The following is a 27,578-nucleotide window of genomic DNA, read 5'->3' as shown; positions in this document are numbered from 1 at the left end:
TGATCATTTCATAATATATACAAATATTGAATCATTATATTGTACACCTGAAACTAACATTGTATGTCAACTATACTTCAATAAAAAAGGAAGGAAGGAAGGAAAGAAGGAAGGAAGAGGAGAGGAGAGAGGAAGGAAGGAAAATAGGACTTCTAGAAATGAAAAATATAGTTATTGAAATCTAAAATTCAATACACAGAATAAATAGCAGCTGAAATGAGAATCAGTGAGCTGAAGATATAGCCTGCTCCTTAGCTGTGCCTTCTACCTGGGGGCTCTCTCCTCCCAAATAATGGCTGCCTCCCTTGCCTCCTTCAAATCCACTCATATCTCACATTCTCGTTGTGACCCACCCTCCCTCCTCACAACTCCTGATCCCCCCCACTCTCCACTTTTTCCTTTTTCATAGCACTTATCACCTTTTAATGTATTATATACTGTACTTGTCTCTCCCTGCTAGAATGTAAACTTTTCAAGGGCAACAATCTTTGTTTTATTTGCTGATATGTCCCAAGCAACTAAAAGAGAGTCTAGCATATATTAAAATCATTGAATGAAGAAACCACCGTATTGACCCCTTATGAGGCTCTTAAGAACAAAACCCTTTAAAAGGCACTTTGGGGCCCCAAGGTATAGTGGTTAAGTTCGCCCCTCTGCTGTGGCAGCCTGGGGTTTGAGGGTTTGGCTCCTGGGCCAGACTTACACACTGCTCATGAAGCCATGCTGTGGTGGTGTCCCACATAGTGGAACTAGAATGACCTACAACTAGGGTATACAACTATGTACTGGAGCTTTGGAGAGGAAAAAAAAAAGAAGAAGAAGATTGGCAACAGATGTTAGCTCAGGGCCAATCTTCCTTACCAAAAAGATTTAAAAAAATAAAAGGCACTTTGACATCCATTATCCCACTAAAGTCTAAAACCACAAATTGCGACCCTTGCTCCACTCTCGGGCTACATCTGGCGGTAGCAGCGCAGACAGAATTGTTTCTCTTCTCCAAGCGCGGTCCCAAGTTTACTTGGAACGATTTAGCTGAGTTCTCACCGAGTGTGTATCGGACCAAAATCAAAGAGCACAAACTCAGAGCAGGAAATAGTAGTGCCACGAGAAGCGTCATCAGTAGCCAATAAGCACAAAGATCTAGTTCACGTGGTGCGTATTCAGCCTATCGTGTTCCTAATAGTCGTAACTCCCTCCCTTCCGCTCCTGGCTCCTTCTCTCTCGACAAGATGGCCACACCGACGGTACCGGCGAGTGCTCCTGCTGCAGCTCCAGCCCCAGCCACGGCTGCTGCCCCAGCCTCGGCCTCAGCCCCAGCCCCGGCCTCACCCACAGCTCCGGCCCCAGGCTCAGCGCCGGCTCCAGCGCCGGTTCCGGCCCCGACGGCGGCTCCAGCCTCATCCTCAGACCCGGCGGCAGCGGCGACTGCGACCGCGGCTCCCGGCCAGCCCCCGGCCTCGGCGCCAGCCCCAGCGCAGACCCCGGCGCAGTCTTTGCCGGGTCCTGCTCTCCCGGGCCCCTTCCCCGGCGGCCGCGTGGTCCGCCTGCACCCGGTCATTTTGGCCTCCATCGTGGACAGCTACGAGCGACGCAACGAGGGCGCTGCCCGCGTTATCGGGACCCTGCTGGGTGAGTGGTCAGAGGAAATCCACATTCCCTTCTGCCTCCCACCTCCCCTTCATCTTGCTCCCCTCTCTTCCCATCTCCCTTGACCGCTCACCTGTTTCTCTATCCCCCCTTCCTGCTGCGACTTAACTTCCCAATGAACTTGAACTTTCCTGCCAGATGGAAGTCGCTTTGGGCGACATAAATTCGTAAGGAGTAGTTGCTTATTGAATAAATGTCGTGTGCCGAGTGACTGACTTTTTATTTTTCCTCTTCCCAGCAGCATTTTCCGTCAAGCATAATCAGTCCCAGTCTACCACGAACGAGTGTAGGCGCCAACTAGGAAGTCAAAAAGCCTCACTCCCTAAGCCCAGTGACCAGGTTTTCCTCCTTCATCTATTGACTAAACGTCTTTATTTCCCAGGTGTTTACAAATAATGTTTCTAACCAGTTGCAAAGGAGTGGGGCATCTGTAAAAAGATGTCTCTCTCAACAAGTAAATCGGTTTGGCAGGATCCCATTTAGGGTTTCAATAACATTCTGCTTTCCTAAACATCTAAGCCTGGTCCTCTGTCCCTTACTGGTTCCTAAGGTGTAGACCCTGTTTCCCCAGTGCGGTCTCTGATTTTCCATTTGGGCATGAACGATTGTATTATCTGTTTATAATATCGCTTAACCTTCAAATCGAAGAAAAACCTTTTCCCTGCCTATGTTCCAAATTTGAAGTATAGCTATTTTATGTTAATCTGTGAAACTGAGAAGCACTGAAAAGGAGTTACTGGTATATCCCTTTTTCTGGGGAGTGCTGATCTCATCAAATTCATTTTCACTGCATCTTAGTTACAGATTTTAAACACGTTTGAATCCACTCCACTCCCGTGCATCATTTCTCTTTCTTACTCTTGAACGTGTAATAGTCCTTCTACCCTAGAAGACAACTGGTATATTGCAAAAAGGACAGGATTTGTAGACAGCCTCCACCAAATATTAGCCACATGCCTTGGGACAAATTACCTAAAGTCTAGTTCCTTCAGGGGCTACTTTAGACTTAGTCTTTGTGAGAACTAAATTATTGCAGAAAGCATCTTAACTGTGCTGGCACACATTTGGTACGAAACAGCTGTCAGTTGCCGTCCTCCACCACATCAGACCTTTCCATCCCTAACACATGCACACATTCTCCCTCTCTTTGTCTTTGAGGGTATAGCATTTTACAGAAGCATGAAATGGTCCGTTATCTTCCAAACATTGCCATGGTTTTTCTCAAACCAAGCCTCTGTATTCTCTTTGCCGCAAGTGCACACCCTTCTCGCCCTCGTTTTTTTGAGTTCCACTCATCTTCCAGGTTCCCAGGGCAAGTGTTCAGTATCAATCCTTCATCCCACACCCCCGCCCCCACCCCACCCCCATTTTTAACCTCTGTGACAGCCTTGCTTTGAGCTTCTGTAACAAGTGACTTTTTGCATCACCGACTTGGCACTCCACAAATAGTTACGTACTCTTTCAGCTGCACCGTCAAATTTTCCAGACTCACTGAAGCTATTTAAAGAAACAGTTCTCCACCCGAGGTTTGTGCTGCATGCCCCAAATGTGACACTGACCCTCGTTAGACCAACTGTGATCTAGATGTTCAGATCCTCTTCTAGAGTGGGATCACAGTACAGTGCTAGGTGTTATAGAGGCAATGCTCACTGGAGAATGAAGCCGTAGATTCTGCTTGCAGAACTTACAGGTTTTCTCAGGCATTCATTCATGAAACATATTTCATTTGGTTAAATGAAGTCCACTGGTACCTTTTATGTATCCATAAGACCATTAGGTACTTAGAATTCAAGGTTTGATAAAACAAGCTCTAACCTTAAATGCAAGATGAAATTATACTCTTACTGTAGCTAATTAGAACACAATATGATAAATGCTCTAGTAGAAGGGTGTCATAGTGGCATGGAAATATAGCAGACAACTATTTCAGAAGCTTGGCTTGCTCGAGTCTGTTGAATGCTGACAAGAGATCAAAGAACGTGAAATCTTGGGGTTGAGGACATAGTTTCAGCTAAGGGGGCAAAAACCTAGTGAAGTGAAATTAAACAGACACTGAGGGGTATAGACAACACTGTGGTCTGTGGTGGAGAGAGAGGCACTTTTGAAGCTTCAGGTGGGAGGTTCCAGTAGATGAGGGAAACAATGGAGAAGGCAAGGGACTAGCAATCTTAGTGAGGTCAAGAAGCAAATGTAGTGGGAGTAAAGGTATCAGAACTAGAAGAGTAGAAGTTTGTGGTGAAAGACTGACGCTGACGTTTAAGGTTCCCAGGTGGGTTTCTGGATGATGCTAGGGTTAAGGTTAGGCCCATGGGACCAGGTGGCTGAAGGGAGGTACAAGTGAAGCTCCTTGAATTGTGCTCTGAGACAAGGCCACAATGGTCTGTATAGACGTTATTAGAATATAATTTAATCTGTAGATTAAAGTATAGGGAGAAAGTCTGGAAACTGAAAAATGAAGGTCACAGAGTGAAGATCTGGAGTAGGGCTGTTAGTAGGAGGTAACAGATAGGCTAGAGGGGACCTTATGAAGGAAGAATAGGCCCTAATTGTTGACAGTTAAAGGAAGGAGCTGGAGATCACTTCAGAGTTTCAGTTCTCCAGAGAATCGTGCTTCCGTTGATGCACATGGCTGAAGTTGGAGCTCATGAGTTCAGATTTTTGTTCATTGATTTTGAAGAAAACTCTGAAAGTATTTGGAAAGTGGTCAGAGGCTATTGGGAGCCCTATGGCTTTATAACACATGGATGATGCTCTCTCACAGGAACCGTTGACAAGCACTCTGTGGAAGTCACCAATTGCTTTTCAGTGCCACACAACGAGTCAGAAGATGAGGTGAGTGGGAATTTGAGCTGCTCCTGTGCAGCCTGTAGCTGTTCATTTGCTTGGCTCTCATTAAGGCCCCTCCAGCACAACATGTTGTGCTTATAACTAGAGCTCCCACGGTTTCAAAGAGCTTCATTCATTTGGACATACTTCCCAGGTCTCTTCTGACTATTGGGGGTAGCTTCTTGTCCTTTTTATCCATTTTTTATATGGGCTTCTGGCTTAGCTTCCTTTTCTGCCTTCCTCCTTAGGTGGCTGTTGACATGGAATTTGCTAAGAACATGTATGAATTGCACAAGAAGGTCTCTCCAAATGAGCTCATCCTGGGCTGGTAAGTGGGAGGTGGGGGAAAGGAAAGTCTCAGTGATCGCCAAGGCCTTTTGCCACCTGACTAGGTACTGTACTCCCTCTTGGAGACAGAATATTGAAAGTGTGTTATCTCAAGGAGCTGTGAATTCAGTGTGTTTTGTTGGCAGTTCTGATCCTGTGAGGCCAAGAATATTTATTTTGAATTGTAGCTTTTACTGAGCAAATCTTTTTTTGCCTTACTGGTGGTGCCTTGGAATTTTTCAATAGCTGTAAGTCAGTCTGTGATTTGATTTGATATAGTTTTCAGTGTGTTTATTGTTTTGGTATTTGGGGTGTCACTGGGGGTATCACTACCTTAGAAGTATCAGGTACCTAGAGACACCTGTACCACCATCGTGTTTGGTATTGATGTCACAGGTAGACATGAGTCCACAGCTATGTTCCATTTTCCAGGTACGCTACAGGCCATGACATCACAGAGCACTCTGTGCTGATCCATGAGTACTACAGCCGGGAAGCCCCCAACCCCATTCACCTCACTGTGGACACGAGCCTCCAGAACGGCCGCATGAGCATCAAGGCCTATGTCAGGTGACCAGAGTCGTGGGCCACAAGGGCATAAAAGGCTGTCTGGTTCATACCACGCCTGGATGACACCCCACTTCCACCCCAAGCAGGTTTAATCTTTGTGTGTAGCTCACTGCCTCCCAAGGAAGCCCATTCCTCGTTCTCAACAGTTAAAATCATTAGGAAGGTTTTACTCTGAAACAGAATCTATCCCTGAAATTTCCACTCACCGATTCTGGTTGTTCCCCAGATTTCTACATTTTGCTTTTAACCAGTTTCAAATGGCAGCCCTTTAGGTATTTGAGCAAACTGTTGTTTTTCATGACATCTTTTCTAGAAGCTAACTTTTCACAGTTTTTACAGCCAATGCTCACGTGGTACTCTGGTCATGATCCTTCACCATGTTCACTGCTTTTCAGAGTCATCCTTTAGCTTGTTGTTATCCCTAGCACTGAGCACAGGACCCTGGGTAGTACAGATTAAAGAATGGCTGTCCTTATTTTGAACACATCTGTTAACCCAGGATTCAGTACAGTTTTGATGACAATAGCATTACGACATTGACATGTTGAGCTTACTGGCAATTAAAACGCCCTTTGGTGGGGGTGCTGGGAACGGCTCTGATGACATGCTGAAGAAGGGGCTGGTAGAGGAGCTGGAAGGGTTATACTTTCTGGTTAGCGTGAAGGCATTTGTTGGAGCATCTCTTATGCTGTTTAGCTTTGTGCTGTTTCTGTGTCTGACACTGATGTAACCGGTTAACTATTATGCACTAAGACAAAGAGGGTGGCCTTATGGGCCAGTTGTTATACCCCTAAGCTCTAGCCATTGCCTGATTTCTTAGCCTTTCTGGCTATTTCAGATTCCTCAAGATCCAGTTCAAAGTATGTAGTTGACATAGTAAAGGCAGTCACCTTTAGTAAGAGTACTTATAGTACCCAATGTAATCTTGGTGGGCTAGAGTCAGTTTTTTTTTTTTCAATGCTCATGAAGGGCTCAGTCCCAGAAAAGATCTGTCCCATCTCTTTTTTCCACGGGGGTGGATGTCTAGGCAGCCAGCTCCACAGGGAAATCCAGTGTCCTGTCCTCTCATCACTGAGATTGCACAGTGTGTGAAGTAATCCTCTGAAGAGACCAGACCAGGTCTGAAAGCTGAGTCCCCTCTTGCAGGCCAAGGGTCTGGTGTGTGGAATGAGCTCAGTGAAGAAAGTGTCTTGCTCCCATGAGACCCTGGGTTTCACATGGTCGAGCCTTCTCATCTCAGAACCTTGGAAGCCATCCTCTTGGTGTGACTGCTTTCCAAGCCTGGACTAGACATGGAAAGCCTCCCCCAAAACTGTCTGTTTACCTTGACTTCTCTCTCCCCAGCACTTTAATGGGTGTCCCTGGGAGGACCATGGGGGTGATGTTCACACCTCTGACAGTGAAATATGCATATTATGACACAGAACGCATCGGAGGTGAGTTACTTTCCCATACCGCCTTGCGAGGCCTTTGGCATTTTTCAGGGGACAAGATTGCTGCTCTCTAACAAGGATGGAGGGCCTTGAGTGGGTTAAAGAGGAACTGTTCATCTAAGGTTTGTGATGAGTGGAAGTCACAGTCATTCTTCTATATAAATAGAATTCGAGGAATTGCTTGTGAAGTTGTTAGAGATGGGAAATTAGCAGCACCAGATTCATATGAGACCGAAACCAGTGACTAGCGTACTAGGTGCAGGAATTCAGCTTCCAGGAGGAAGAAGCTAATAAGGGCAGAATAGGGGAGTCTGGGGAAGTTGACTGAGTCCAGAGCGGGGTGGGAAAGTTAGGATGGTTAGAAATCATGTCTTTCCTGGTGGGATGACTGAATTCTCTGTGTCTCTTATATCCCCCAACCCGCTCCCACAGTTGACCTGATCATGAAGACCTGTTTTAGCCCCAACCGGGTGATCGGACTCTCAAGTGACTTGCAGCAAGTAGGAGGGGCGTCGGCTCGCATCCAGGATGCCCTAAGCACAGTGTTGCAGTACGCAGAGGATGTACTGGTGAGGAGGGGGAAGGAAAAAAAGGAGGAGGGCATGGATCTCTACCCCGAGGTCGCTGAGAGATGTGCTGATGAAGTGACAGTCCTCGGTGGTGAGAATTAACTGCCTTATTAAATCTTTGTTTGGTGCTCAGTCTGGAAAGGTGTCAGCTGACAATACAGTGGGCCGCTTCTTGATGAGTCTGGTTAACCAAGTACCCAAGATAGTTCCTGATGACTTCGAGACCATGCTCAACAGCAACATCAATGTGAGTGCTGTCCCCTACCTCAGCACATGCACACGACCTGAAGGGAGTTGGGGAAGATAGCCTGCAGGGGGACAGAGGAGACAGGGCTTCACCTTTGGCCCCCTTGCAGTGCAGGTTGGGAGGAAGAAAGAGATAGTACACATGCTCAGAGATTCCCTTGCATCTCTTTCCTTGATTCCGTTGGCTCAGGTACTGCTGACGCTACTGTGACTTGTTATCTAGAGTCATGCTTGAAAGAAATGCTAAAGTTCAGAGGTTAATGAAAATGCAATTTCTTGTTTTCCCCATCTGAGTCCACAGACCCCCCCTGTATTCTACCCATGGACCTGGGCTAAAGCACCCCCAGTCTATATTTGCATCAGTAGAGATGAGAAAGTGTTTTCAAGCATTTCCTTCCTGTCTTCCACCCTCAACTCTTGCTCAGCCTTTCGTAGCTGTCATTTATCCAGGACTGTCTTCACACCCAGTGTCCATCGTAGAGGTGGCCAAGACCAGCCTTTCTGCCGCCCCATTCCTCACTCATTGTGGCTTCTTTCTCTTCCAGGACCTGCTGATGGTGACCTACTTGGCCAATCTCACACAGTCACAAATTGCCCTCAATGAGAAACTCGTAAACCTGTGAATGGGCCCCAATCCTAGGACTCAGAATGGAGTGAAATAGCTGGTTTCTTTGTGGTTTGAGTCACACCGAGTCAGTCAACTGCTTGTGAGTCTAAATAAACATAGCCTACCTTTTGTAAATGAATTCTGTATTATGTGAGTTTACTGCTGGGTGGAAGGGAAAAAACTGTTTTAGAGCTCACAGAGGAACCAGGAAGTGAGTACCCTGGGTAGAAGCTGGTTGTATGTTTGGCATGACTCATTATCAGTAGTTAACCCACAGCCCAAGCCGCTTTAGCTTCACCTGACCTGACCAGACAGCCTTCTTAGCACACTGGTTTACAGGGGCACTTTCTCCCCAGTCTTATTGTTTATGATCAAAGTAAACTGGACCTCCAAAAAAATTTATTTTTATCCTTTCTCTTCCATAGCATCTTATATGGATGGCAATACAAAGGGTTGCCTTATGCACAGTTTGAAGTACCTAGAGAATGTGCTAGTGAGTGAGAGGAGAGGAAAAAAGGGGATGGATACGGATCTGAGACTTGGGGCCCATGAGTACAAGCTGGTAGAAAGACAGCCTTCTTTATAGTGAGGATTAACTCTGCTTTAGCAAATTTTTTACTTTGATTTTCAAACTGGTAAAGTGTCCACTGACAATGCTGTGAACTATTTCTTGATGGGTCTTCTGGTATCCACAGAAAATGAGAATCTGTGGAGGGAAAATAACACTTAATCTGAACGGAAAGAGTCAAAGGTATGGTCAGTGTTTCAAAATAGGAGGGTAGAGCTTTTTGCCACTGTGGTCCATCTCTAGGTTGTTTTTCCCCATTTTGTGAGGAAAACAGAAAAACAAATAATCAGTTGCAAAGCAATAGAAAATGAGAGCTGAATCTAGCATTTATTGAGCACCTATTATGGGCAGTTTTTATTCTCATCATATTACAAAGGGAGCTGGGATTCGGAGAAGTTGAGTATGTTATTTGCAGTTACAGGATTATTAAGTGATGAAATGGGATTTGAATCCAGGTTTGGGGTTTTTTTCTGCGTGTAGCCCTCTGCTTCATAGTTTAGTGGCCCAGTGAAATAATTACTCTCATAGAGCAAAAATAGGACATAACAGGAGCATGTCATGAGGATTGACCAGCTCTGTCACAGGGAGTCTGGGAAGATTCTACCCAGGACATGGTATCTGAGCTGGTGTTTTGTTTTGTTTTTCTTACTAAGAAATCCGGAAGGGGTGATCAGGGCAGAGGAAACACGTGTAAAAAAAAGCAGAGAAATGTAAAAAAGCTTCACCTGTTCATAAGCTAAGGTGGCACATGCAGGAGCCAGACCACAAGGGCCTTCAGTCTGTGGACGGTGGATTTTTATCCTGGAAGCTGTGGGCAGGCACTGGATAATTTTAAGCAGATTTAATCAGATTTGAATTTCAGGAAAATCACCTAGTGGTGTAGAGGAAGGATGGACAGGGAGAGAAATATAAGGCAGGAAGACAAGTCAGAGGGTCGCTGTGATTGTTCAGGGGAGAAATGATGAGAACCCACACTAAGGAAGTACCAGTGGGGATCGTGACAGACTCAGATTCAAAAAGATATTACAGTCACACGTCACTAGGGGATTTTGTCATTGTGCGAATGTCGTGGAGTGTACTTGCGCAAAGCTAGACCATATAGCCTCTTACACACCTAGAATATATGGTGTCATTTTTATGGGACCCCCATTGTATATGTGGTCCGTTGTTGACCAAAACGTCATTGTGCGGTGCATGACCACGTGGGGCATGCTCAGGAGGACTTGGAGACTGGTTGAAACTTGGATGGTGAGAGATGAGAGGAATCTAGGATGTTGCCTGGTCTCTGATAAAGGTGATTGGAGGGATGGTGGTATGTGGAAACTGGCTACTCCCGAGTGGTAGAATCTTAGGGGATGCAGCTGTGTCCAGAGTTAAGGTTAGAGGGGTTGGAACTAAATGGGGAAGTCTAAAATGCAACTAAATAATTGTGACTTATTTGGCAAACTATGAGGCTGCACCACTTATTTTGAGGAAAGGTGAAGAATTCAGGTTATCCATTTGCTTATGTAATACTTATCAAATGCTAAACAGTGTGCTAAGCAAGAAGTCATGGTGCCTGCTTAGAATCTACTGGAGGGGACAGATAAGAGTTCATTATATTGGGAATCACAAGATGTTGGAGATGCTGGAAGGCTTCCAGTTTGGACATGAAATCTAAGCTGGACTTAAAGAATGAGGAAGAGAAAGACTGAAAAAAAGAAAAAGGGAGATTAGAGCATTTTAGGCACAGAAAATAGTGCCAAGGCTCAGGGAAGGACAGTGTCAATGCTGCAGCTCCATCCTTGCTGACTCCCGGCTAGCAAGGTGTTAATAAGGAAAGGACACCCTTCTCTGCCTAGGTTGACTCAAAAAGGATGACTGGATTTCTTTCTTCTTTTTTTGCAGCCTTTACTTATATGTGCCCAAGTTTGTTTTTACTGTGAATGTGTGTATGTTCACACATTCTCTTTGTATATGGTTGTGCATATGCTAAAAATATTTCAGGATGTGTCTTAGTGGGACATTCTATGTTGCTTGTGTTCCATGACACCAGCTCCCTTAACCGCTCCTTTTCTGTGCTGCTTCCTCGTTCTTCCTCCTCTGGCCTTCCCTCAAGGTTTCATTCCCCAGGGTTCCATCCTGGGTCCTCTGCCTGGAAGATCTCATGGAAGCCTGTAACTGATTATTGCCTGTGTGTTACAGATGCCCAATCTCTAGCTGTAGCTCTGGTCCTTATTCGGAACTGGTTTCCTGATTCCACACTAGTTAAGTGGACACCAGATATTTCACCTGGATGTCTCAAAACCATCTTAAATTCAGCATATTCCATGTTGAACTGATTGTCTCTTCCTCCCCCACAAATCACCTCCTGAATTTCCTTCCTCAGATGATGACACAACCACGTCCCTGCTTATCAAAGCCAGAAACCTTAGGTGTGTCCTCGATTCTCCCCTCCTCCTCCTCTATCGTGCCTCAACTAGTTTACTTCAACTCTGCCTTCAGTCTTGCCCTCTGTGGTATTGGAAATACATACTTTGGACTTCATCCACATTCCTGGCACGCAGCTCTTAAAACCTTTGGGATTTCCTAAGTGGTGAGAGCAATAAAGAATCCTGTTATTCCTGACAAGCGCCTTTCAACCCACCTGAGTTTATGTTAATAAAGTGGTTTTCGGAAAGCACCTAGATAACCAGACTGGTTGCCAGGGGAACCGACCTTGTGATTGGAGGTTGGAACTTTGAGCTCCTGGAGGGAAGAGGGGTTGTAGGTTGAATCAGTCACATATGGCCAATGATTTAATCAATCCTACTAATGAAGCCTCCCTAAAAACCCAAAACGACGAGATTTGGAGAGCTTCTAGGTTGGTGAACAAGAATGCCTCCGGGAACAAGGATCATGCCAGGAAGGTGGTGCACCCCAAACTCCACAGAGACACAAGCTCTGGGCTCTTCTGTGTGCTCTTTTCCCCTTCCAGAGCTCACCCTGTGTCTCTCTTCATCTGGCTGTTCATTTGTGTCCTTCAATATCCTTTGTAATAAATCAGTAATGCTAAGTGATGTTTTCCTGAGTTCTGTGAGGTGCTCTAGCAAACTGATCAAACTCAAGGAAGGGGTCGTGGGACCCTCTGATTTATAGCTGGTCGGTCAGAAGCACAGGTGACACCTGGATTTCCCACTGGCATCTGAAAGAGGGGGAGGTGTGTGGGGAGGTAGTCTTGTGGGACTGAGCCCTTAACCTTGGGGTCTGATGCTGTCTCCAGATAGGTAGTGTCAGAGTTGAGTTAAATTGTAGGACACCCAGCTGCTGTCTGAGAATTGCTTGTGGGGACGTCACATGCACATCTGGTGGAGAAGTGTTTGATGTGAGCGTAAGTGGAGAGAGAAAAACAGTTTTCGTATGCACCATGTTCAGTCCACTGTCAGAGCAGCCACACTGCTCTTGCAAATCTGACCAGGACGTACCTCAGATGAAATCTCTTTGCAAGTGTCCCATTGCCCAGGGTAAAGTCCACACTTCTTACGACAACCTGTAAGGCTCATCATGACCTTGCCCGACTCTCCAGCTCCATCCCTCACCCTTCCAGCCTGAGCTCCCTTGCATTTGACTGTCTTCTGTCTTAAATGTATGTCGCTTTATCTGGCTTACTCCTCATCCTGAAGGTCTGAGTCTAGATGCTGCCTCCTCCTGAAAGGTGCTCCTATGCCATGATCCATGCCATTCTACTTTAGCATTTATCTCACCATTTGAGACTTGTCTGTTTACAAGCTCTGTGAGGGCAAAGACTACCTATCCTATTGATTGTTACATTCCTAGGTCCAGAGCCGACCCAGACACAGAGTAGATTCTCAATAAATGTTACATGAATAAATGAATGAATGGCTTGCGGGACAGCTGCCATGAGGCACTCCAGACATGATAAGTTCATCGGGATCCTTTGGAGAGGGACTGGAGGGAGGGAGCAACCAGACAGTAGGTTACTGATTTTACTCATTTATTCTACAGATGTTTAGTGATGCTTAATATGTGCCAGACATGGTGTTGGGCACTAGGAATATAGACGGAGGTGAGCCATGCTCCCTGCCCTCTGTGGGTTACAATCTTATGGGAGAAACAATTGTGACAAAATGGAATAATTGCTCTAAAAGAGGAGCAAGTCTTAGGAAGACACAGTAGAGGACATGCTTAAATCTGCCTGAGGATCAGAGAGGGGAATTCAGTCTTGAAAGACATTGGGAATTGACTAAGCCCAAAAGAGGAGGAAGAACTTGGAAGAAAAGGTAAAAATCAAAATATTACTCTTAATTTTACAATGACGCATAAAGAAAGAGTTGTGTTTCTAAGGATGCAACAGACCGAAGGTCAATATAGGGTCGCAGTAACGGCCACAGTGCAGTCTTTCTGTTGGCGTGCTCCTACCTTTATGGGGACACCCTGCTTCCTCAGATCCTCCCAAAAGTCGTCTGGGATGTCTCACAAGTTCTCTGAACCTGGAGTTAATTCTGTATTTTGAAATTTTAACTAAATTTTATAAAATAATTTTTGTAACTAAAAGTTATAAAATAATCATTGTCCATGTCATTAAATCTTCAAAAACATTATTTTGAATGGTTTCATAAGTTTCTATTGTATGGACAACTCTAGCTTATTTAAACTATTTTTTAATGTTAGACTTGTGTTGTTTCCGGTTTTGTGCTGAGATATTGTTCCATGATGGTGAACAATGGTGTGGATTCAAATGTCTGAGTTTCTATTTTTTTAGGGTAATCTCTGTCCTCTACTCTGTCACACGTTGTCACCTGGGTAACCCACACAGTGCTGCCTAACCTCTGCATGTGAAGTTGACCGTTGTGAAGGTGCATCTCCAGCTGCTACTCGCCCTCTCCACTGTGGAGGGTGGGAGTGGGAAGCTGCGGGGGGACCAGAGATTGCACTGTCCCACCTCTATCCTCCGTGAGTCCATAAATGCCTTAAACCTCTCCTCCATCAGCCCAACCCAGGTGCCTGCGAAAATTAACTCAAAGGAGCTTTGGAGAGCAAGGAGGAGTCTAGGCATGTGGAAACCTGAACGTGGCTCCTTTTCCTAACGCTAACCTTTCTACTCTCGTGAGCCTGTGGGCTACTTGGGTGCAAGAGAGGCCTTGGGCTCTGCTGGAGTCCTGAGAGAATTACTTTAGGGCTTTGTCCCTTGTGGCCAGAGGGAGAGCCAGGAGGCCAGTACAGGTCTCCAGAAAGGACCAGAAAGCTCTGGATCCTGGGGAGAACACAGCCCACAGCAATCTGTGGACCCTTGAGGGAAGCAAGTGTGGGGTCCTACTAGGTTCTTGCTCTGGCCAAGAAGGATTAAACAGGTAAAATGAGTCTTCCCACCCCCTGAGGCAAGAAGTATGAGACAAGGCCTTCAGCAAGAGCTTGGCGTCTTACTTAGTTCTGTCCGGCCCATCCTAGGTTGAGAGCCCATTTCATCTTCCAACACCTGCAAAACTGTCAACAGCCAGATTCAACGCCAGAAGCCTCACTCAGTCCTCCTTGAAAAATCAAGGAATCCGTTCATACTGCAAGTTTACTTGGCACCACCTATAACTGACATGGGGTTCTGAGCATGTCTGATGAAATTAGCATTTCTCCCACATCCTAGCCATGGTCAGCATTTCCAGGAATGTTCAAATAGGGCCAGATTGCTTCTCATTGTAATGTCCAGGAATCCATGCATGCTCAGTAAAGCAAGTCTTTACTGGCCTAACGAAATTCCAGTTGTCCCCCTTTTCCCCAGTGGTGTCCCACAAGGGAGAACAGTTGCATTTGGTGATGATCTAGGCCGTGATTAGTTCTGTTCCATGATGGTCTGTCTGATGCCTCCTGCCCTATCTTCTGCCTTGTTGCACTTGCCAGCCCTGTGCTTATCTTTCCGTCCCATGATGGTCATCGGTTTTATAATGGTCTCTGGCTCATAGCGTTGGTCCTTCTGTCCATGATAATGGACCACTAGACCCGTAAGGAGCACTGCTCTGTGCCTGAGGCTTTCTGAGTCATGACCACTAGTGGGCTCCCTTGCACCACTTAAAGGCTATTGGTTGCCAGTTCACCTGCACTGTTTTTGAGCAGTTTTCCAAGGGCCTGGTACAGAAAAAGCACCTCTGGTTTTGGAGAGGCTAGGTTTGTGCAAAATGAGTGACCAGAGCTGCTAGAGATGCTTCCGTTGGTCATCTTTGAGCTACAGAGTGATGACACTGAAGATCTTACTCTATCCTCACCCTAAAATCACTCATTTCAAAACATGCGTGGAATCATAGTTTTAAGTAAATCTAGGTCCCACTCCCCTGCCAATCAGATTGTAATCTACAAGCCCCTCTACAAAAATCTGGAGCTGCCACTTCTTGGGAGGAAGCCAGGCCCAGGTCCTGATGATGAAAATGAGATTTCTGGGGCTTTCCATCCAGGGAAGGGGTGGTGTCAGAGCTAGTATGTAGTCCTGGGGCCTCTATAAAAGAACCTGGCACCTCCACCCGGTCCTAGGGTTTTTGGCAGATGAGTGAGGGACACTCACCAAACTGGAGGTTGGAAGAAGGAGATGGTCCAAGGCAGGAGCGTGTCCAAACAGTCCTAGGTGAGACTTGCTCAGCTGATTGTGCTGCAAGAGATGGACTGAGGTGTGCGTGTTAGCTGAGAATGGAAACCCCAGTTTTAGACCTTAAAACCTCAGCTGGAGGAGGAACATACATAGTTTGGGTCCCCTGAAAGCAGAACATGAGACAGGATGTGGGGGAAGGCAGTTTATGTGGAAGGCAATCTGTATTAGATTCTCAGAGTTGCCATAAACTTGGTGTCTTAAAACAACAGAAATTTATTCTCTCTGTTCTGGAGGCTAGAAGTCTGAAATCAAGGTGTTCTCAGGGCCATGCTCCTTCCAAAGCCTCTAGAGGATTCGTCCTTGCCTTTTCCAGCTCCCGGTGGCCCCAGGTGTTCCTTGGCTTGCAGCTGCAGCAGTTCAATCTCTGCATCTGTCACATGACATTCTTGAGTGTCTGTGTCCAAGTTTTCCTCTTCTTATAAGGACACCACTTATACTGGATTAGGGCCCACCCTAATGATCTCGTCTCAACTTTATTACATCTGTAAAGAGCCTATTTCCAAATAAGGTCACATTCACAGGTACCAGGGCTTAGGACTTATATTTTAGGGGACACAATCAACCAAACATATGTTTCAAGAAGCAGAAGTGAATGGAGATAAGGAAGGGAGGAAAACCAATACAATCTAAGGTATTAAACTGGTCATTTCCATTCCACTGAGAACCCTCTAAGGAACTGTAAAATAACCCTTAGAATTTTCCTACCGAATGACTTGAAGGCTGAGACATTTAGCCAGTTCTCCCATTGGTTGAAGAGTTTCTTAAGAGATTAACTTCCTCATACAGGCTGTATCTACAGGTGGGCTGAGCATCCTTCTCTAGCTAATCAGGAGAGCTTGAGATGGAGTGTGAGCAAAGTGCATGGAGCTGTCCACCACAAATGTGCTGAAGTTGGGGAGGCCAAGCGCTATGGCACAGGGCACCAAAAGCGTCTGAGAAGGTACACTCCTTGCACTGCTCAGATCTGCTTATGCACTCTGTCACTGACTCTTTAAGGCAGTGGTCAGCTGCAAGCTCTTTTATTATAAAAAGAATTTTCAACAGGAGGCTTAATGGAATAAACTGTAGTTACCCTGATGCAACTGCTCCTAAGCCACAAATAATATTTATCATCTCCTTCCCCCACAACCCGGACACCAAAGCTGGTCTGGATTGCTCATCCTGAGGGTCTGAGCCCTTGGCTGCTTTGCCATTATCAGGCCTTCTTGGCTGTGATTGCCTAGTCACTGTCATCACTAGACCTGAAAGCACCAAGAGATACTCAGCACCCTAATTTCAGATGAGTCCTCCTGATCCCATTATGCAGCAGCATCCTTAGACCCTCTGAACAGTCATGGATGATTGCTCCCTCAAATATGATAACTCTCATTTTACCTGACAGTCCACTGGCATGAGGAGCCCAAAGTGTAACACATCCTATGTTAACCAGTGGAAGACATGTCCTTGAAAATGAGGACCTCTAATCCAACAGAACTAGGCACAGAAATGGGAAACACAGTTTCTGCAAGGAGCTCACTGGGTGATGATGCAGAGACCAATCCTGTTTTCAGCCCTTGGTTACATGGCCCTGTATATTCTAACTCCTGGGGACAAAGCAGTATATATCAGCTGAGAGTCTAATGCAAATACTACATCCTGGAGGACTGTGACCTAATCCACAGTGTGTCATCCCAAACCTGGCTCCTTGGTGAACCTTTAAAAAGCTGTTTCCACTTTTGACCCTTTGCTTCCAGGGAAATATATGGTAAGACCCTTTGTCTTACAAAACCATTGTCACACAGCCTTTACCATAAAATACAGCCTTCAGCTGAGACTTCATATACAGGATCCCAGGTTGCTCACTAGATACTCTATAAGCCACTGGAGAAACACTACAGGCATAGAAGATAAATCCATATTGAGAAAAGGTTTCAGTTCCAGGACACTGCTGCCCTGTCCATGGCGGAAGGTGTCTGACGTAATCAGCTTACTACCAAGTGCTGAGGCAGTCTCCTCAAGGAATGATACCACAATGAGGATCAGTCTCTGTGACTAGGCTGAGCATTCATCAGTGGCAGTAGGTAAATCAGCCTTGGTGAGAGGGAGCCTGTTGTTGGGCCTATGCAGAGTGTCCATGTCTGGCACATTCCCACTCCATTCATGGACCTAAGCACTTAGTTGGTTGAGGATAGAAACCGACTGATAACCACCAGACCAGTCATTTTGTGTACTTGGTTATTACTGTGTACCTCCACAGCAGATGCTTTCTCATGAGCATTGACATGAAACTCAAAGATCTGCACAATCACACACCTCTCCTGTTAGTTCATCCACATGCCTTTTCCCCAGACTTCCTTCTCCAATACTCCAGTCTTGCTTTATTCAGGCCTCTGACCAACCAGTTGAGTTGCTCTCCACTGCCCAGAAGTCCATGTATATTCTTACCTCAGGCCATGCCCCACTACATGCAAAGTGAATGGTCAAGTGTACTACCCACTAGGAGGACTTCCCTCACCACTCACCTTTATGACTTGTCCTGAGTGAGTGTGTAGTATGGCTGCAACTCACTTTTGCTTCATACCATTGTATCAAGCCAACTCATCCATATGCCAGGCTCAAATTTTTTTCTTCCTACATCAGTGTTAATAGGGAATAGCCCCACTTGCATGAATGTGAGCTGAGGGAGCAGGTTGGTGACACAGGGGTATGTGACATGGAGTCTAAATTACCTTTTCAGGCAGCTGATTGGTACCATCTGTACCTGTCTGGACCCAATCCCAAGTGCACCGTTGTCATCATACAATGAATTGCCCATTTAAGACTGGTGAACTGGTGGACATAAGTCACCAGGTTTACAGCTAGGCCAACTCTAGGACTGGTGGCCCAGATTACAATGGGCATTTCTAGTCATATAGTGTCTTGATGTCCCACTATCAGGTATTCACAGGCTCTGCTTGGGCCCCATAGCACACCATCAACTGCTTTTTCAAATATGAGCAGTTCTGTGATGCAGAAGGCATCGCTAAGCTCTCAAACCTAAAAGATCTCCTAATGGAACTTTCCACAGACTCTACACAGTGTTCTTATCTAACACAGAGGCCCCTGGCACTATTGGACTGTCAGGTCATAGAACCCAAAAGTCAGGGCAGCTGGAACCTCAGCTTGGACCTGCTGAAGAGGGCTTTCTTGCTTTAGTCCACATTTAGACCTGAAATAGACAGTGGGTTCTCTGGTCTCATGTAATAAATCCATTCCAACATACCTACCTCCCAGAGCCGCCTCATGCTCAATAAACTGCCAAGGTAGTTCTTTTCCCAGGCTGGGTTCTGCAGAAGCAGACTCTGAAATGAGTACTCATGTATAAGTGATTTATTAAGGAAGTGCCCAGTGGTGTGATGGTAAATGATGAACAACTGGCTCTTTGGAAAGAAAATAAAGCCTTGATTTATAGCATTTGCCAATTTCCGTGAATACTCCATGGTGAAAGCTCCCACTATGGCCAATTTAAAGCTACCAGCATGACGTGTCAGAATGTGGAGTTGGGAAGAGATGCTAACAATCTGCTCTCGGTTCTAGCCAGCTCCAGCACACCGCTGAAATGTTGCTATGGGAAATAAGGAAAGGAGTGGGTGCAGGAGGACAAGAAATAGGAGGAAGTGAAGCAAGAGTGTGATCTCAGACACTGTCCCACAGAAGTTAGAGTCACCTGATCCTACAGAGAGACTGGAGCACAAGTTACACCTCAGTGTTGTACGTACCCAAGGCAAGGATGCTGTGCTTTCATACTCCTGCACTTGTCAGGTGTCAGGGGAGGGCCATCCACTGTGGAAGCAATCCTAGGTACCTATGGCTCTTTGTGTGGGTGAGAAAAGTGGCTCCAGCAGTGTGAATGTAGTCCTCTGAAGAAGAGGTGCAGGTGTTGGGTTTTAGAAGCAAAAGTCCATCAAAGCTGTTGGTGAAAGTGGAAGGTGGGCCAGGACACACGTAAGAACAGTAAAAAGGGATCCGACAGGATCTGAGTGAAGCACCAATGTTGTCTACTACACCTTCTCACGTACTGCAGGCCCTCACCATATCCAAGCTTCAGGGGCTATCGCAAAGGTATTAAACCAGCTCCAGGTACCCTTACCAGAGTATTCAAACCCGAATCACGGGAGAGTGCTTCCCGGTCAATAAGCTCTCCCCATCTAACCTTATAGTCCCCTCTCCCCATCTAACCTTATAGTCCCCTCTCCCCACCCCACTCACAGCCCAGCATTCTCAAGATCCGCTCCCTCATTTGCTCTCCCTTTTCCTCCTCCTACTATGTATCAGACAGGGTTTAAACAGAGAAGGAGAACGCTCTCTCCAAAAGAGGGCAGAGTCCTTTGTCTGTCTTTGGGTGATGTCCCTTCTGGCTGAGTCACATTCCCCTTTTGATATCATGTGGCTTAAATACTGAGATGAAAGTTTACTGTTTACATATCTTCTATTAGATGGTAAGGGAATGGGAGAGGAGAAGGAAAAACATGGCTTAATATATACACAAACATTCACATCAGGGGAGCAAGAGCTCTTTCTACTGGTAAAGGAGGCTCAGCATAATTTAGGGGTTCAAATCCCCAATTTCATCAAAATCTGCTCATGTGTCCTCTTCTCAATCTTCAGGGTCCAACCCCTCCCCAATCTTTTTAATGAGATTCTGGGAGATTGATAATATAATTTGTATTATAATTCAACCACCCAGAGGATTAGTTTTTGGATTTTGATTTGGTTTTCAGAAATCTCGTCCCCGAAGATACCATAGATAATGGTTTCTTCCAGGGCAACTATAGAAGCTTGTCCATCCCTTACCAGAGAGAAGACCTTGAGCTAGGAATTTCAAGCCCTGAGATGATCATTTTTACCCAGATTCTCCACCTGCAAATAAAAGCAAACAATCTACCCCAATATACTCTTTATTTTCACTAAAGTGTTCTATGGCAGCAACTACTTGGTCGTCCAAAGCCTTGCCTTCTGCAGGCATTGGATGACAAATGTGTACAGATGATCATTGAAATAGCTGTTGGTTCCTCCTGTATGGCGTGTTCTACCAGTGTCTCCTTTACCTATGGAAATAGTGTCATCAATCATTTTAAATCCAATCAGATCCAATTCTAGGTAACCCAGAATCAATTCAGACAACCCATCCTGAAGTTCTGTCCCTATGGAACCACTTCCCCTACAATTTTGATTCAGTCAGGGGTCAGTCAGAGATGCAGAACCACTATGAGTGATACGGAGTAAGGATTTACTGTCTGAGTTAGAGCTTATGAAGTTGTGGGAGCTGGGGTAGCAGTCCTAAAGAAGCTGAGATTTGGCGGGAGCTGCCTGTTTGGGGCTGCCCCACACCATCAAAGCAGATCAGCAACAGCATGTGTGAGCTGCCACAGTGCTGGGCCCCTGCACAGACCTTCAGAGGATGCATGGGCACACACATCTGCACATGCTCATGCACACATACACACACGCACTCATGCATGCACACACAGGCTGCTGCCTCACTTCTACCTTTCAAATCTCACAAAAACTGTCTCTTGGGGCCACAGGTAACACAGAATCATTCAGGGAGGGATATTCTGGAAAACACAGTTCCAGCTTAGCTAATTTGACACAGTACAAAGCTACCACGTGCACAATGGCCAGATCCTCTTTGAAAAGTTGAGCCAGAAAGCAAGAGTGAGAGAATGGAAAGAGTAATGCAAGAAAATGAGGGGAAAAAACAAAAAGAGGTGCTTTATTGAGCTAGTTACTTCTGGGGCATCTGGGGCTTACTCTTGTAAGAACGCCATGAAAAGCCATGTAGAAAGGCCAACCACCACTTCCCCACTGACTGGGGGTTTGTCTTGGGGTAACTCTCTTGTATTCCAGGCAGTGCCTGTGCCTGTCCATGCACTGAGTTTCCTTCAAAGAAATTCCTGAGCCAGAAAAGCAGAAACACCATAGCAGGTTCTTTAGCTGGGATGCTGATAATATGCATAGAATGCTCCAGCACAGCTGTGCTGAAGCCGGGTGACACTAGGGAAGGGACAGCCAGCCCTGATGGTCTAGTGGTTAAGATTTGGTGCTCTCTCTGCTGCAGCCCAGGTTAGTTTCCTGGTGAGGGAACCACAGTACCCATCTTTTGGTTGTCGTACTGTGGCAGCTGTGTGATGCTGACAGCTATGCCACTGGTATTTCAAATACCAGCAGGGTCCCCTGTGGTGGACAGGTTTCAGCGAAGCTTCCAGACTAGACAGACTAGGAAGAAGGACGTGGCCACCCACTTCTGAGAAAATTAGCCATGAAAACCCTGTGAATAGCAGTGGAGCCTTGTCTGGCAGAGCACCGGAATGTGAGAGGATGGCAGACAAAGACCAGGCAGGCTTCGGCTCTGCTGTACACAGGGTCTCTAGGAGTTGGAATTGACTTGATGGGGGAGGGGCACAAGGCACCATGGGCATTTGCTAGGGAGGGCTTAAGAGCATTTATTGCCCTAGCAACCCAGGTATCACTCACACTTGATGAGGAGGAAATCTGCACAAGACCCCAGAGAGACTTGGAGACAAAGGCAAGATCTGAACACAGGGTTCGTAGGCCCAGACTAGAAGGTACCTTCCGAAGGTCTGCAATCTAAGTCATGTGTTTACCAAGGGGAGAGGGAGTAAGTGACACACATTTTGAACAACAGAAGTGGTGATTCCAGGGTTCTGTTTACCTTTGGCTCTGCCTGGGTAAGTAGAGTCTGCTAAGGTCCTAGCCCAGAAGCCAGAACCTTCAGCTGCGGTGGGACCAGGCACAGTGCCCTGGGGCTGACCAAAGCTACCACTGCTGCCTCCATTGGCCACTTTTGAGCCACAAAGGATATGTCCTAGACCCCACCCCAACTCCAGGGCAGTGATGACACAAGGAGGTCTTTACACAACAGCATTTCTTCAGGGGAATACATAGGTTCTCCCCTCTACGGCACTGCCCCTCTTGAGCCTGTTACAGACTCCACTGGGAATCACATTTAAATCTGAAATTCAGCCAGTAGAATCTTTTTAGTGGGAACAGCCAAAGTCTATTGATGTTGCTAAACTACTAAGTTGGGGTCTAAGCCAACCTGTGGCTCGTAGCCCAGCTCTGAAGGCAGTATCCAGAGAAGTGTCGCATACCTTCTGCAAGCTGTAGTGAGATGGACTGCTTTAACGGTATGATACTACTTTGTAGATGTGGTTCTAATGGGGCAATCTCATCTCCTTAAGGCCCATGGCCAAAAAGGCAATCTGGTTGGCTGATCTGAAGGGAGAGGCCAGAGGCCAGTGACAAGGCTTCTGGGTCTGATTCTGCCCCTAACCTGTGGGCCACTCAAGGAAGGAGTCCATGTCACACTTTCAGTGTCCAGTGCAAGTCTGACAAATCAGAGCATGTCAGCAGCTTGTTTAAAAATCCTTTGGTGACTTCCCGCAGTTTCTGGGATAGAGACCAGCATCTTCATATCCTTCAGGGGCCTGTATCACTTGACCCTGACCTCTACTTCAGCTGCATTTCCCTCCACCACCATCCGTGGTCCATGGATTTCAGGTCCAGTGGTACTCTTTCTTTTTCTTAAACTTACAATATTCCTTTTCATTTCAGGTCTTTTACTCATGCTGGGCTCTGTGCCTGAAATGTTCTCCCATCCCCAATTTTACCTAATTAACTTGTGTTAGTCATTCAGATCCCACCTGAAATGTTCCTTCCTCAGGAAAGCCTTCTTTGCATCCCGACAAACTAGACCAATTCCCTGAATCCCGCCTTCCTGCACCTACGTTCCCATAGCACACAATTCTTTCTTCTTACAGCTTTTTAACACAATTTGTAACTGTGGTTGTTCAGCTGGGCCTGTGAAGGTGAAGTCAACACTCTGAGAGTGTGAGAGTGTGGATGGCCTATCATGTTGGCAAGGCCATTCAAAGTGTCAGTCACCTGGAGATGAAGGCCATCTCTTAGAACAGAAATGGGCATCTTCACCTCTTGACCTTGGGCATGCAGGTGTCAGGATGTCTAGGGAAGAAATCCTGTAGGAGAGTCCACCTATTGGAATCAGTGTATAGATATCTGCAGATGGCCAGAGGAATGGGGCAGGGTCCTGGACCTGCATTTGTGCATGCACATGATGGCTCTGTTGATTTTCCTGTTGTCTTCCCTCTAAAATTAATGAAGTCTTCAAAGATCTAGTCTGTCCTGGCCGGACTAGGGGACACAGGGATTGTGCCCACCAGGAGCACAGTTGTTAAAGGGGGAGCATTGCCACTTAGGGTAAAACACAGTGGTAGCAGTGGAAACAGAAACTAAAGGGAAAAAGTGAGCCTTATGGGCACAGTGTTGAGAGCACTTGGTTCTAGCCAGCAGTGCTTGTCTCCAGGGTTTGACTTTGGAGGATATGGAACTCCTTTTAGAGTAGGTAGTGGTTTCCTTTCATAGCATTCCATCACTGTTACAGCAGAGGGTTTTTCCTTCTAGGGTTTGTTCTCTGGGGACAGAGACTCCCCGGTCCCTGTTCCTCATTTTGCCACGAAGGACCTTTGGTCCTGGGTCCCAGTGTTGGGTTTTAACATTGCTTGTTTGCTCTCCCAGAAACGTGCTCCGTTGCGTGGCTAAGGGATTCCACCTTATTATAGGGTAGCCAGGACCCAGTTTCAGGACCACTGGTCCTGGCACTTCTTCACAGATAGCCCCAAGCATTCCAAACTTCTAAGGCAACGCTTTCCTTTAAAGCCAAATGGACTATCTCCAGCCTATCTCCTTTTATTTGAGGAAGTCTGGTACGCCCTCCCTAATATGCCCAAGGATTTCCAGGAAGGGGTATGTCCTCCTGGTCTCCTTCACCTTTGCATCCCTGCTTGTAACTTAATTCTCAGTCTCCAACCAGCTTCTTGGCTTGCCATCCTCCTTCTACTCCACTTTGTCCCATGTGCAGACAGTGCCTCGCCCTCTGCATTCCCCAAGCATCATTCCCATAAGGTGATGGTGCACACATATCAGACTTCCACCAAAGATTTGGGGATACCAAACTTAAAATAGCATATTAGACCTCTTCGTTCTTCAGGTTCCTTGCCCATCCCTGCCTGGGAATTTCTCACAAGCCACTTTCCCTCTTAGACTCTAGCCTTCTGCCATTTCACTCCTCTTCCTGCCCAAGCCTTTCTCCTGTATTTTCTCTCTCCCAGCTCCAGCCTTATTCCTACCACCCATCATTTGGCCACCAGAGGACAACTCCCACCCCCTATTCCTTTACTGTGCAGAGCAATCAGTTTCCTTGTTACCATTCTTCTACGCAGACTAACTGGGACCCTTGCTTTTGTAACCAAAAAGCCCATTAATCAGCTTTCAAGGAAAAAGAACCAGCTCCTCTGAGCTGAATTCTGCCTGCCTGGTGATCTATTGTGTAAAACAACAACCGTTTCATAATGTTCACAGGTTCTCTGGGTCAGGTCAGGACACAGCAAGAACAACTTGTCTCTCCTCCATGATGTCTGGGGCTCAGCTGGCAAGACTCAAGCAGCTGGGGATGACTTGACTTGCTAGGGGCCGTAATCTTCTGAAGGCTTCTTTGTTCATCTGTCTGGTGCCTGGTTGACTTGAAGGCTCAGCTAGGACTGTCAACTGAAACATCCACATATGACCTTCCCTTGTAGGTTAGGCTTCTTCACAGCGTGGTGGCCATATGGAGTCAAACTTCTTACATGGTGGCTCAGGGCTCCAGTCAACTGAAAGGCCTTTTATTACTTAACCTCAGAAGTCACATAGCATCCACATTCAAGGTGAGGTAACATAGACCTTACTTCTCAATGAGAGGAATGTCAAAGATTTTGCAACCATTCTTTAAAACTGCCACACAGCTCCCTCCCTTGGAACACTGACACACAGCTCCTGGCATTGATAAGGGTCAAGGGTCCTTCTCTGGGGCTTTGTTAAGCTATTCCATCTGCCCGTTCCAGGGCTCCTCCCAGACGTTTGGGATGTAGCTTCCCTATGGCTTGCAGCCCTGGCTCAGGACACCTGGCCTTGGGCTTCATATTTGCACTTCTGGGGATCTCAGGGTTTGGAGGTGGGGGTCTGGAGCCCAGCATACCTACTATTGGCTCTTATAGCTATAGAACTCTTGTCTTGTACCAACTACTTGGTTCTTTGGGGAGGCAGAATCTGTGTTTATTACTACCGCCTCCAGTGGCCTCACTAAGGCAGGCTGCAGGGGCCCAGCAGCCAGTACCCAGTGTCAGTCTCAGGTCTCTGGGACTGCTGGCTCTGAGCTAGCATGGGTTGGAGTGGAGTGATGCTGCTGGAGCAGGACCTCTCTTACTGAGGGAGTTCCTTCCTAGGTCCTATCGGCCTTCTATCAGTCCTTCAGAGTTTGGACATCCTTGGAGGCTTGTCTTATAACATATGGGTCATGAGCAGTAGCTTCTGGTTCTGCAGCATCTGATGGAGGCCTTACAACTCCACACATTCTCCAGATAGGGAAGCTCATCCCTCACCCCTACCCGAACAATGATTTAAGCTTCACACAGTCCCAACAAATTGATTCTAGAGTCCCAATCAACCACTCCTGAGGTCATGGGTATGCCAAGAGTCTCACCATCAAGATGTGGTTCAGAAACGGTGGTTCTGTTTGAAAGTCAGTCCACACTTCCACACTTGTTAGTCTGTGAACGGTATAAGGGAGTAACAGTGTCTGCTTGCTATATACAGCATTTTGCTGAGGACCTGGCCCTTGGTAAATACTGGTTATTGAAGCATTTGGGCAACACTGAAGGCCATGGGAAACCAGTGGTTACAGTGATACTGCATTGCACAGAGTGGCTGACTCCAAAGCTATAGGGACCAGTGAGTTACGTAAGCGAGAGCAGCAGGCTGGCTGGAGCCTGAGGCCCACAGGAGAACACATGCTCCCCATAAGGAGAGCAACAGCGGGCCCAAGGATGCCAGATTTTCTTAGTTTTCAAGAGAGGACAAAAGCTCAATCTATTAAATCTTCCAATTTTTAAGTGTCGTCAACTTAGTCAATGAAAAACAAAACTGTGCAGGATAAGCAAAAACAAGTTTGTGGGCTGGATGCAACAGGCGCGCTGCCAGTTGCAAGCCCTGTAACCCATAGGGTTAACAGGCAAGTCTAGTTTCACAGGAGTTGCCCCTGATCCTTGGATTAGTGTAGCTCAAACCGGACCGCCCTGCCCTCCACCTCCAGGCAATGTTGGCACCTTCACCGGCCCCTGGGCTCAGCACATTAGCGCGCCCTCCCAACAGCTGCACTGAAAGGTCCTTCTTAGGCTTCCCCGACCTCTGCAAGAAGATTATACCTGTAAATCCCCGCAGCCAGCCGCCCTGGGTGGGGGAAGGGAAGGGACAGGAAAGAAGGGCGGGGCAGACGGGAAGGCTGGCCAGCTCTCTCTACCCCACCGTTTCCCACCCAGCGAGCCCTCTCCCCACAGCCTTCCCTGGGCCGCCCTCAGCCAGGTATAGACGAAGAAGGCACTCTCCGCTAGTTGAGCCAACACAGCTGGATTTTCTCCAAAGGATTTTTAGTAGTAATGAAGGAAAAGCACAAAGGGAAATAAACAGAAAGAGGTGGCCTAGAAATGGCAGTGTTTACAGAGCTTGGTCTTCTGACCCCAAGGGGGCCACAGTATGCTAAATAGCGAGGCCAAGGGACTCCAGTGGGGGAAGAGGGAGGGAGAAGTGGATTTTCACTAGGGTAAGGAGGGGGCTGAGTTGCGACAGTTTGAGGAGAGACAGGAGTCCTGTGGTTAAAGGACTTCCAGGCTGGGGTGGGGTGGGGGGGGGGCGGGGGGGGTGGGGGGGGGGGGGCGCGGCGGGGGGAAGGGGCGGAGAGATGGCGGGAATCTTCGAAATTCCGGGGATGGGTATTCCCATTCCTGAGAAGGGGGGCAGTCGACGGTGGAAGGTTGGAAGGAGTGAAAGGATGAAGATTCCCACGCCGGAAAGGAGGAGTCATCTCGGGGCGGGGGGGGGGGGGGGGGCCTGAGTATGGAACGCGTATCCGGGACCCCCACGCGAGCAGAAGGGATAGCCTCTTAGCAATCTCTGTCCCGGGAAGGTTTGAAAGCAGCGGTGCCTTAGTGACGCCGGAAAAGATGGAGCGGTTGCCATGGCGACGTGGAGCACACATCGGAAATAAATAAATAAGCAGTTCAGGCTGCAGCAGCCGCGCCCC

The 27,578-nt window shown here is 46.9% G+C and overlaps 1 protein-coding gene across 1 annotated transcript; it reads left to right on the top strand.

The window, feature by feature from the left end:
* The first annotated feature begins 1,206 nt into the window (after positions 1 to 1,206).
* On the top strand, positions 1,207 to 8,364 carry EIF3F (eukaryotic translation initiation factor 3 subunit F). The gene is made up of 8 exons (XM_046637877.1): positions 1,207 to 1,629; positions 4,409 to 4,479; positions 4,722 to 4,801; positions 5,233 to 5,370; positions 6,715 to 6,806; positions 7,236 to 7,372; positions 7,506 to 7,619; positions 8,164 to 8,364. The coding sequence occupies exons 1-8, from the start codon at positions 1,230 to 1,232 to the stop codon at positions 8,239 to 8,241; spliced, it is 1,110 nt and encodes a 369-aa protein (XP_046493833.1). The 5' UTR covers positions 1,207 to 1,229; the 3' UTR covers positions 8,242 to 8,364.
* The last annotated feature ends 19,214 nt before the right edge of the window (positions 8,365 to 27,578 follow it).

Source organism: Equus quagga, chromosome 14 (genome assembly GCF_021613505.1).
Source record: "Equus quagga isolate Etosha38 chromosome 14, UCLA_HA_Equagga_1.0, whole genome shotgun sequence".
Taxonomy (NCBI): domain Eukaryota; kingdom Metazoa; phylum Chordata; class Mammalia; order Perissodactyla; family Equidae; genus Equus; species Equus quagga.
The sequence above is the reverse complement of the archived record's forward strand: the minus strand, read 5'-3'. Positions and strand labels throughout refer to the sequence as shown.